General features: G+C 46.6%; 2 protein-coding genes across 2 annotated transcripts; both read right to left on the reverse strand.

The window, feature by feature from the left end:
* Positions 1 to 2,983: 2,983 nt before the first annotated feature.
* LOC116989539 (proteinase-activated receptor 3-like) lies at positions 2,984 to 6,273 on the reverse strand. The gene is made up of 2 exons (XM_033047018.1): positions 6,026 to 6,273; positions 2,984 to 4,199 (listed from the first exon to the last, which is right to left on the reverse strand). The coding sequence occupies exons 1-2, from the start codon at positions 6,105 to 6,107 to the stop codon at positions 3,151 to 3,153; spliced, it is 1,131 nt and encodes a 376-aa protein (XP_032902909.1). The 5' UTR covers positions 6,108 to 6,273; the 3' UTR covers positions 2,984 to 3,150.
* A 2,829-nt stretch (positions 6,274 to 9,102) lies between these two features.
* LOC116989541 (proteinase-activated receptor 3-like) lies at positions 9,103 to 11,087 on the reverse strand. Its single transcript, XM_033047020.1, has one exon. The coding sequence runs from the start codon at positions 10,776 to 10,778 to the stop codon at positions 9,777 to 9,779; it is 1,002 nt and encodes a 333-aa protein (XP_032902911.1). The 5' UTR covers positions 10,779 to 11,087; the 3' UTR covers positions 9,103 to 9,776.
* Between the last annotated feature and the right edge of the window lie 404 nt (positions 11,088 to 11,491).

The raw sequence follows: 11,491 nt of genomic DNA on the forward strand, positions 1-11,491 counted from the left end.
GGAAGAAGATTAGACTTTATTGCCTTCCATCACAGTGGGGATTGTGGGGAATCCGCTGTGGTGGATGTTTATGTTAGCTTTTATGTAGTTGTGTGCCTTGTTGCTTTTTTTTAGTATGGCTGTATGGTAATATGAATATCACTGTACCTTAATTGGTACGTGACAATAAAAGACCATTGAAACCTTTGAAACCGGCGATCTCGGAGAAAACCCACGCAGGTCATGGGGAGCACGTACAAATTCCGTCCGGACAGCACCTGTAGTCGGGATCGAACCCTGATCTACCGCTGCGCCACCGTGCCACACCGTGGTGTACTGTTACGAGTCCTGGGCTTTATCTAGAATATCAGCCCATTGCAATTTCAGTAAATCAAACTTTGTTTATCTGCAATGTAAATCTCCCATTATTAATCAATGGAATGCTATTGAGAATGTTCAGACCTTCCCAAGCTTTGGCTTCTGTTGATTCACCAATCTTTTTATAGAAGCTGAACATGTTGTTCAGTTGAACTCACTCTGAACGTCACCAGTGAGGGTGGAATTATCCTCAACCTCACTGGAAACTGTACAGAAATAATTTAGTTTAGTTTAGAGATAAAATGCGGAGGCAGGCCCTTCGGCCCATCGACTCCACGCCGACCAGCGATCACCCCGTATACTAGCACTATCCTACCCACTACGGACAATTTACAATCTTTTTACCGAAGCCAATTAACCTGCAAGCCTGCATGTCTTTGGAGTGTGGGAGGAAACTTTTACTTTCAAGAGAGAGTAAGTATAGGGCTCTTAAAGATAGCGGTGTCAGGGGATACGGGGAGAAGGCAGGAACGGAGTACTGGTTGGGGATGATCAGCCATGATCACATTGGATGGAAGTGCTGGCTCGAAGGGCCGAATGGCCTGCTCCTGCACCTATTGTCTATTGTCTATTGAAACCAGAGCATCCCGGAGAAAACTCATGTGGTCACGGGGAGAACGTACAAACTCCGAACAGACAGCACCCGTAGTCAGGATCGAACCCGGGTCTCTGGCACAGCAAGGTAACTCTACCGCTGCACCACCATGCTGCCAAATAATGTTAATGATGCAATATTGCAGGAGAGAAATGGATATGAGAGTCATTTATTAATACCACAGGACAATAGCTTTTACATAAAGTGAGGAAGCACCTGTTAACATTAGAAAATACAAACTTTGGCTAAATACATTTTATGAAAATATCATGTAATTGAATAGAAAATATAATAACAATGTGCTAAAGTGAGTGTTTGGGAAGAAAGAAATGTATCTGGTGATTTTAAACTCATCTGCATCGCAAGAGCTTTAAGCCATTGAGATTCTCTCAGCTTCACTTTTCCTCAGTTTCAGACAGCAGTGTTCTGTGTTTAGGCACAAAATGCTGGAGTAACTCAGCGGGACAGGCAGCATCGCTGGAGTAGAAGGAATGGGTGACTTTTCGGGTCGAGACCCTTCTTCGGACTATCTCCGGTGTAAACCAGCATCTGCAGTTCCTTCCTGCACATTCTGTGTTTGTACAGTGTCAAGGAGAGTGTGTGAGTTATTAGGTCGAGGGAATGTAAGGAATAAGGATGAAAAGTGCCTTGTTGGTAGTTGGTATTGGATAAATGGAACCTCATTTCCTGATGTCCTGAAATTGTGATTCTTTGCTCCTCATTTTTGCTGCACTCTATTTTTATCCTTCTCTCTTTCTCCTCTCTCTCTCTCTCTCTCTCTCTCTCTCTCTCGCTCTTTCTCTCATTTTCCATGATCACTTACAGACTCTCTTTGCTCGATGCTAACCAAAAAGGCCTTCGACAGATTGGCCTTCATCAGTCAAGAGTATTGAGTGTAGAGGTTGGGAGGTCACGTTGCTGTTGTATAAGACGTTGGTGAGGCCACATATAAAGTATTGCGTTCAGTTTCGATCACCGTGTTCTGGGAAAGATGTTGTCAAGCTGGAAAAGATGCAGAGAAGATTCACGAGGATGTTGCCAGGACTAGAGGGCCTGAGCTATAGGGAGAGACTGAGTCAGCTAGGGCTTTATTCCATGGAGCACAGGAGCACGAGGGGCGATCTTATAGATGTGAACAAAGTCATGAGAGTCTTTTGGCCAGAGTAAGGAAATCGAGAACCAGAGGGCATAGGTTTAAGGTAAGTGGGGAAAGATTTAATAGGAACCTGAGGGGTAACTTCTAACGGGTGGTGGGTGTATGGAATGAGCTGCGGAGAGAGGTAATTGAGACTGGTACTATTGCAACGTTTAAGAAACATTCAAACAGGTACATGGATTGGATAGGATTAGAGGGATATGGGACAAACGTAGGTAGGTGGGACTTGTGTAGATGGGACATGTTGGTCGGCTTTGGCAAGCTGGGCCGAAGGGCCTGTTTCCACACTGTATGGCCCTAAGTTCAGAAAGCATTCTGGAAGATTTACAGGAAAGATTTATCAGACTGCTGCTAGTAGCTAACATGACAAATGAATGTAGCTATGGCCAATTTAAAAGTATGAAGTTAGAAGTGAATAGGTTCACCGCATGGCAGTGGTCTAGAACCATACCAAACAAACCCTATTGCCCTCCCTCTCCATAGCCCCCAATCAGCTTTAGCCCTTAATCAAAATTAAAGCTTATCTCAAAGCCCCAACCCCTCCCGCCCCAAATATTAATCCCAAAACAGTCTCAATATCCTGCTTTCTCCAAATGGCCTTGTATCAGTTCCAGACTGAGACCACTGCTCTTTTAATAACCAAAAAGCTGATCTTTCCATGGCTTTATTTCATTCACATCTCCTTGAATCCTCTATCGAACCCAATAGTTTTTCCGGATCCAAACCATTCTGCGTTTGTTCCAGTCAGATCTCTCCCACTAAGATGCCAATGTCGGGCGTGAGCTACTGCCTTACAGCGTCAGACATCCGGGTTCGATCCTGACTACGGATGTCTGTCTGTCGGAGTGTGTACGTTCTCCCCCCCCCCCCCCCCCGAGATCTTTGCTTCCCTCCCACACTCCAAAGACGTGCAGGTTTGCAGGTTAATTGGCTTGGTATGAAATGTAAGGTTGCCCCTAGTGCATGTGTAGGGTTGTATTAATGTGCGGGGATCGCTGGTCGGTGCAGAGGGCCTGTTTCCACGCTGTATCTCTAAACTAAACTAAACTGTCTTTGATGTCGATGTGCAATCTACAGGGATAATGGTTTTCCTGGAGTCCTCGCTTCTCTTCTCCTTCCGAAAAGATATAATGCTTCTCACACTGTGGCGAAACTCATCAGACGTATAGTAATAAATGAAGGGGTCTATACAACTATTGAGGGTGCTGAATACAAGGCAGATGGCGTAACAAAAATACAGGTGATTGTTCCCTACCAGGTGAAACTGGGAGAAATGGATGAGCAAGATGATATTACTGGGAGCGAAGCAGACCACATAGACCACCAGCACGAGGATTATGGCCCTTATTGCTTTGATATATTTGTCACTCTTGGCCATCAGTGTTTTGATTACAGATACATAACAGAATATCGTTATAAGGCAGGGAATGAGGAACTCAAAGACAACCAAGCACACAAAGTAGTAGAAGAAGTAGCCATGCTGCATGTCTTCGGGCAAGACGTCGTGGCAGGTTGTGATGTTCAACTCCTCGGATGGGTACACCTGCCTCTGGAGAAGAAAGGGGATGACAGAGAGCCCAACGAGAGCCCAGATGACCAAGCAGGTCGCCGCAGCAAACCTATTGTCTCTGAACCGCTTGGAGTAGAACGGGTGGACCAGGGCACAGTATCGGTCGATACTGATGAAGGTGAGGAGGAGGACGGAGCAGTACATGTTGCCGTAGAAGAAGGCGGTCACCGTCCGACACAGAGCTTCGCCGAAGACCCAGTTGTTGCCCTGGAAGTGATAGTGGATTTTAAAGGGCAGCGCCAGGATCAGGAGGAGGTCGGCCGTTGCCAGGTTCATCAGGAAGATGGTGGAGGGCATCCGCTGGATATTGGTGATGAGATTGATCAGAGCCAAGCCATTAGCTGCGAGGCCAAAGGCAAAGACCATGATATAGAGAGAAGGGATCACGGTCGTTGTAATAGCCGTGGTCAAGTAATACTTGGCGGTTTTATCCAACACTCCCTCAATGTCCTTGGATCTTCCATTTGTTGGACTATTAACATAGACGAGACTTCTTCCCCTGCCATCATCTCCTGAGCTTTCTAGACAGACAAAGGGAAATTCATGTTGTATTTAAAATTCCATTTCCTGCTCTAGTTTGATTTAGAGATACAACGTGGAAACATCCTACACACTAGGGACAATTTACAGAAACCCTCGCTAGCCCCGCAAGTCTTTGGAATGTGGGAGGAAACCGGAACACCCAGAGAAAACCCACGAGGTCACAGGGAGAACATGCAAACTCCGTACAGACAGCACGCGTGGTCAGGATAGAACTCAGGTGGTGCGCTGGCTGTACAGAGTTTATACGTTACCTGTGCCCGCGTGGGTTTTATAAGGGTCGGGTTTCCTCCCACACACCAAAGATGAGCAAGCTTGTAGATCAATTGGTATCTGTACACATTGTCTCCAGTGCGCAGGATAGAACTAGTGTTCGGGTGACCACTGGTTAGCATGGACGCAGTGGGCTGAAGGGCCTGTTTCCATGTTGGACCTCTAAACTAAATGAAACAATGATGTCTTCTACAATCCCTCTATGTCCCGACATTCTGCATTAAGATCGTTACGGATGCATCTGGGATGCTTTCCCTTGGATGCAGAAGCGTTGACTCTAAGAACAGGAAGGTCAACATCAAACCTGCTCAGGGCACTTCATCGCAGGATAAAGATCCTCCCTTTGGGGCGGCACGGTGGCGCAGCGGTTGAGTTGCTGCCTTACAGCACCAGACACCCGGGTTCGATCCTGACTAGAGGTGCTGTCTGTACGGAGTTTGCACGTTCTTCGCCTGACCACGTGCGTTTTCGCCGGGTGTTCCGTTTTCCTCTCACACTCCAAAGACCTACCGGTTTGTAGGTTAATTTGGCTTCTGTAAAGATTGTAATTTGTCCCTGAGGTGTATGTTAGTGCTAGTGTGCGGGGATTGTTGGTCGGCACAGACTCGGTGGGCCGAAGGGTCTATTTGTGCACCGTATCTCTAAACTAAAGAAAAATTCAACTAAACAATATTGGTCCCATCATACACTCCCAGATCAGGGACAGCACAGGTTAACCATAGTTTGAAGCCCTCTCTACGTTAAGCATTTAACCCATTAAGCCTTTCAGTTACACACTGGCTCAATATAAGGTAATGGCCTCTCAGAATAATCCCATCAGAGATTTGTAGGGCAGGGAATGTGTTTCGGGTAAAGCTCCCTCTAGATAGTCCCATCAAACACTCCCGGAGCAGGGACAATATAATTAGGCAGAGAGTGACAATAGACAATAGACAATAGGTGCAGGAGTAGGCCATTCGGCCCTTCGAGCCAGTACCATCATTCAATGTGATCATGGCTGATCATCCCCAATCAGTACCCCGTTCCTGCCTTCTCCCCATATCCCCTGACTCCGCTATTTTTAAGAGCCCTATCTAGCTCGCTCTTGAAAGCATCCAGAGAACCTGCCTCGACACTGTTCCATCAAACACTCTAGGGGAGGGACAGCGCAGGTTAGATATGAGGTTAAGCTCCCGTCCAACTCTCACCATCGAGTATAGTCGTGGAATTAAGGTAGATATACAACGCAGAAACAGGCCCTTCGACACACCGAGTTCACCACACCCATCAACTTGCATCTAACTTTCATCCCATTTACTTATTCTGTGCAGCACTTGGGGGAAACACAGTGGTTCGATACAAGTTACCTCAGGAAAAGTTTAGTTTTCGGGTAAACGTGGCCTTGGGTGGGGTGACCTTGCCCTCCAACTTCAGCTGGTGAAGTTTGAACCGATTTCAGCTCCTGAGCAGGGACCTAAACAGGAAGATAGAGAATCTTCTCCCGACAGTGTGAAGCGTGAACACGGATGTCGGAAACATCAACATATAGTCTTACCTTCCTGTGAGGAGCAGAATGCTGCACAGAGGAGGAAAAGAATTGAGACAAGGAAAGTGCAGGAGGGTTGGGTCCAGACCATGGGTGCAGATCAACGCAGCTCCCTCTCGGAGATCCCCTTCTTCGCTCTGAATAAACTGAGGCAAGCGTCTTTATTTGTGCCTCTCGCCTACTTATCGTGGGAGGTTACAGTGAGACTGCACGTGGAAAACCTTCCCTTTCCTTGCATTCACACTGCATATTATCTCACAGCTCGCAGAAGCATTCGGAAACCACATCCAGAGCTGCCCCTCCTGCTGGTCTCAGCTCGTAGGCCTCCCAATTCGTCCCAGTGACTTTTATTGCACTGGATTTAATTTTCTGCAGATGCAAGGCTAATAAAGGAAAGTTTTTTCCATCTATTGAGGGAGTGCAGCGTAGGTTCACAAGGTTCATTCCCAGGATGGCGGGACTGTCATATGTAGGTAGAATGGAGCGGCTGGGCTTGTACACTCTGGAATTTAGAAGGATGAGAGGCCATCTTATTGAAACATTTAAGATTATTAAGGGTTTGGACACGCTAGAGGCAGGAAATATGTTCCCGATGTTGGGGGAGTCAGAACCAGGCGCCACCATTTAAGAATAAGGGGTAAGCCATTTAGAACGGTCTGAAGAAGGGTTTCGGCCCGAAACGTTGCCTATTTCCTTCGCTCCATAGATGCTGCCGCACCCGCTGAGTTTCTCCAGCACTTTTGTCTACCTTCGATTTTTCCAGCATCTGCAGTTCCTTCTTAAACATTTAGAACAGAGATGCGGAAAAACTTTTTCACACACAGAGTTGTGAATCTGCAGATTTCTCTGCCTCAGAAGGCAGTGGAGGCCAATTCTCTGGATGCTTCCAAGAGAGAGTTAGATAGAGCTCTTAAAGATAGCGGACGGAGTCAGTGGGAGCAGTGTCAGAGCAGGAACGGGGTACTGATTGTGGATGATCAGCCATGATCACAGTGAATGGCGGTGCTGGCTCGAAGGGCCGAATGGCCGAATGGCCTCCTCCTGCACCTATTGTCTATTGATGTACCATGTACTTAGAAGCATGTCTTTGAATTGCAGCATTGCAACTGGGGGAATAAATTCAGGTGAATAAATAAATGGAATTAAATGCTCTCAGTGAAATGCTGTAGATTGTGGTAGAGGTCTGTCTGGTTCTCTCAGGGCCTTCAACCTCGTTCTATCTGGTTTACACAAGGCTCCAGATCCAGCACAGTGATTCATGTTTAGCAGCCTCACAGTTCAGGGGCAATTTTTGTAGTTTTAGTTTTAGAGATACAACGTGGAAACAGGCCCTTCGGCCCACCGGGTCCGCGCCGACCAGCGATCCCCACATATTAACACTATCCTACACACACACACACTAGGGACAATTTTTACATTTATATCAAGCCTATTAACCTACAAACCTGTTCGTCTTTGGAGTGTGGGAGGAAACCGAAGATCTCAGAGAAAACCTAAGCAGGTCACAGGCAGGGCCGGATTTAGATGAAGAGAGGCCCTAAGCTGTTCCACTTCCACGACTAGAGGAAGATGGTCCACCAGATTGACACCGATTTGCAGCCGAGCATGGCCAATGAGATAAGGGGCTGGAAAGCTGCCTTTATATATTTATTTATTTATTGCCACTGCTAGTGTCGAGTTATTGGCTTAAAACACTATTATACTGTAATGGTGGGCAAGGAAAATTACTGAAGGGTTGTTTAGAGACTACAGAGCGTTGTGACAGCATATGTAAGAAAGGCCTATGAGAGTGTAAAAAATATTATACACCTTGCAGGGCTCTCACAGGGAGAAGGTACAAACGCCGTACAGACAGCACCCGTAGTCGAGATCGAAACCGGGTCTCCAGCGTTGCATTCGCTGTAAGGCAGCAACTCTACCGCTGCGCCACCGCGCCGCACAATTGGGGATGAGCAATAAATGCCAGCATTACCCATCTCATGACATACCCTGCAGGTGTACGGTAGAGAGCATATTGCATACATGCAGAGAGAATACATTGCGGCCTGTTTCGGCAACTCAAACACCCATCAGCGAATGTGATTACAAAAAGTGGTGGACACTGCTCGGTCCATCACAGGTACTGACCCCCCCAACCATTGAAGGGATCTACAGGAGTCGCTGCCTCAAAAAGGCAGGCAGGCAGCATTGTCAGAGGCCCACACCACCCTGGCCAGTTTCTCATTTCAACCCTGCCATCGGGAAGAAGGTACAGGAGTCTGAAAACTGTAACGTCCAGGTTCAGCTTCTTCCCTGCAACCATTAGCCTCTTAAACACTACAAAACCAACTAAACTGAAAAACTACGAACGGTCTTCGATCTACAAGGGGCTTCAGGCTTTTGTTTGCATTAATATTGTCTTTTAACATCTATTGAACTTTGTATTGCTTATTATGTAATCCATGTACCGCATTCTAGACCTGTTATGCTCCAGGTAAGAATCCATTGTTCCGATCTTCGGTACATGTGACATTTAAACACTCTTGACTCTTAACTCTTGACGCCTTGTCAACGAGCAAACAATTCACCAGGTGAGCAAAGCAGAAAGGACCCCGTTCCTGGCCCAGCCAAAGACCATCACCTTTAACTCTGGTGACACCACCCAGCAAGTGTTATTGGAAGCTTAGTGTTATTGGAAACTCCTGTTTCACCGAGTATCGCTGTTTGTATCCACTCGTTGTCACCCTCTCCACAGCCAACAATGGACCATTGTGGGCTCTGCCTCTCCTTGATCATCATTGCTGGCTTTGATTATTTCATCTCATACCTTTCATTCACCTTTTCATACCTCTAGTTTCCCTTTCCCCTGACTCTCAGTCTGAAGAAGGGTCTCGACCCAAAACGTCACCTATTTCTCTTCTCCAGAGATGCTGCCTGACCCGTTGAGTTACTCTGGCATTTTATGCCTATCTTAAGTGTTAATAGAAGTTGCTCTTCGAATCAATAAGAACATTTGACTCGGAAAAATCAAATGGCATGGATTTATTATAGATACAGGACAAGGGAAATTTGTCCCTTGTCCTGTATCTAGTATTTAGCTCACACTCAAGAACATCAAACAATGTTTTATTTTCAAAAGAGTTTTAATTCTGATGCAAGTTACACATCCAAATATTCATCACAAACAGGGAATTTGATGCATTTTCCTCCATTTGACAATGTTTGCATTATGTAATTACATAGAAGTTAAGACACATACATTAATTTTGAGATACAGGACAGAAACAGGCCCTTCGGCCCATGCCGACCAGTGATCACCCCATACACTAGCACTGTCCAACACAGGCAATGTTAATAAAACATCTGGAGTACAGCACACCGCACTACAGGACGGATGTTAAAGTTCTGGAGAGAGTGCAGATTCACCAAGATCTTGCCTGGCGTGGAGTGTTTTCATTATGACAGCCAAATAGAGAGGCTAACTTTATTCTGTGTGTACGGCCTGGACGGCTTGATTTTAATCGCGTACAGTCTTTTTGCTGACATTAAGTGCAGTGAGACCCGTGCGTTTTGCCCGACCATTAAGACGCGACCTTTTCCCAATGTTAGTTGGGATCAGTCCTGGTTACATGTGTCGAGGGTTTCCTCTTGTTGTTAGACAGTGAGTGATTTATTGGCAGCAACATCCTGGTTGAGTAGGCATGTCACTGATCAGCCAGAGATTGCTGGCTTTGCTACTCCGATACGACTGAGAGTCTGGTCATGTTCACAGAGACCAACTTCAATTGCTTGACACCTTGCTGTCCGGAGTAGAGGAGGTGTTTGTCTGGACCAGGGGCCGAGCCGATTTTCGTGAACCCTCGTTCGTTCTCACGCAGAAGGTCAGGCTTCTCACTTTACTCCGGAACTCGTCCGAGATGTAGTAGTAGATGAAGGGGTCGATGCAGTTGTTGAGGGTGGACAGCATCAGGCAGATCATGTAATAGTGATAGAGGTAGTAGATGGATTCAGAATGGTGGATGAGTAGGATTATATTGCTGGGGGCAAAACACACCACAAACACAATCATCACCAATGTCATGTTCCGCACAGCCGGGCCGAACGACCCCGCGCTAACGACCAGCGCTCGGATTATCGACACGTTGCAGAATATCGTGATGAGACACGGGATGAGAAAGCCAAAAGCCATCAGAAACACGAAGTAGTAATTGGAGGCCATCTCTTCCGGCAAGACGTCGTGGCAGGTCGTGATATTTAGGTCCTTCAACAAGCACAACTGATTCTGCTGAAGGAACGGTATGGTGGAGAGTCCAACAAGAAACCAAATCGTCAAGCAGGTCACCACAGCAAACCTATTGTCTCTGAAGCCTTTGGAGTAGAACGGGTGGACCAGGGCAAAGTAGCGGTCGATGCTGATGACGGTGAGGAGGAGGATGGAGCAGTACATGTTGCCGTAGGAGAAGGCGGTCATCGTCCGACACAGAGCTTCGCCGAAGACCCAGTTGTTGCCCTGGAAGTGATAGTGGATTTTAAAGGGCAGCGCCAGGATCAGGAGGAGGTCGGCCGTTGCCAGGTTCATCAGGAAGATGGTGGAGGGCATCCGCTGGACCTTGGTGGCCAGAACCCAAAGGGCAAGACCATTCGCCGGGAGGCCAATGATCAGGATGATACTTGAAATGACCGGGATCACCACCGTGCTAATGGAACTGGTGAGATGCTCCTTGGCAGAATCATTCAGAAAACTGTTGTTGCCATGCTTATAGAGGGGGAAACTCCGTACCATCGGACTACCTGCAAAAATAGAACGTTATTTTTTTGTGATCAGCATTTAAGTTCTGTTTTTGAAAAACGAGATTGCAAAAGGCTATGGATGCCCTGGGTAGCTCTCAAGAATAAAAGGGCGGTCTTGTGTGGGAAGGAACTGCAGGCGCTGGTTTACACCAAAGATGGACACGAAAGGCTGGAGTAATTCAGCGGGTCAGGCAGCATCTCTGGAGAAAAGGAACAGGTGACCTTTCGGGTCGAGGCCCTTCTTCAGACTGAGGGATCAGGGGAGAAGGAAGTGAGAGATATGAAAAGTAATTAGAGCAAATTTAGGAAAGATTGTAAAAAGACTGATCAAAGCCAGCAATGATATCAAAGGAAGGGGCTAACTTGTCAGGAACAAAGAGACATGTAAAAGCTGACAATGGGTGCTGAGGTACAAGACAGTTTGGATTTTACTGAAGAATGGAACAACCTCAATGTGCTGAATGGCCTAAAAAAAAAACCCCATTAGAAAATGAGCTGATGATTTTGAATGAAAACATAAATGCTGGAGGCTGAGGTATGATCTTATAAAATCATGAGGGGAATAGATAGACAATAGGTATTTTATCAAGTGGAACGGAGGTCGTAGGTTTAAGGTGAAAGGGGCAAGATTTAATAGGAACTTGAGGGGCAACCTATTTTTACTCGGAGGGGTGGTGGGTACATGGAACAAGCTGCCAGTGGAGG

The sequence above is a fragment of the Amblyraja radiata genome, chromosome 29 (genome assembly GCF_010909765.2).
Source record: "Amblyraja radiata isolate CabotCenter1 chromosome 29, sAmbRad1.1.pri, whole genome shotgun sequence".
In the NCBI taxonomy this organism is placed as follows: domain Eukaryota; kingdom Metazoa; phylum Chordata; class Chondrichthyes; order Rajiformes; family Rajidae; genus Amblyraja; species Amblyraja radiata.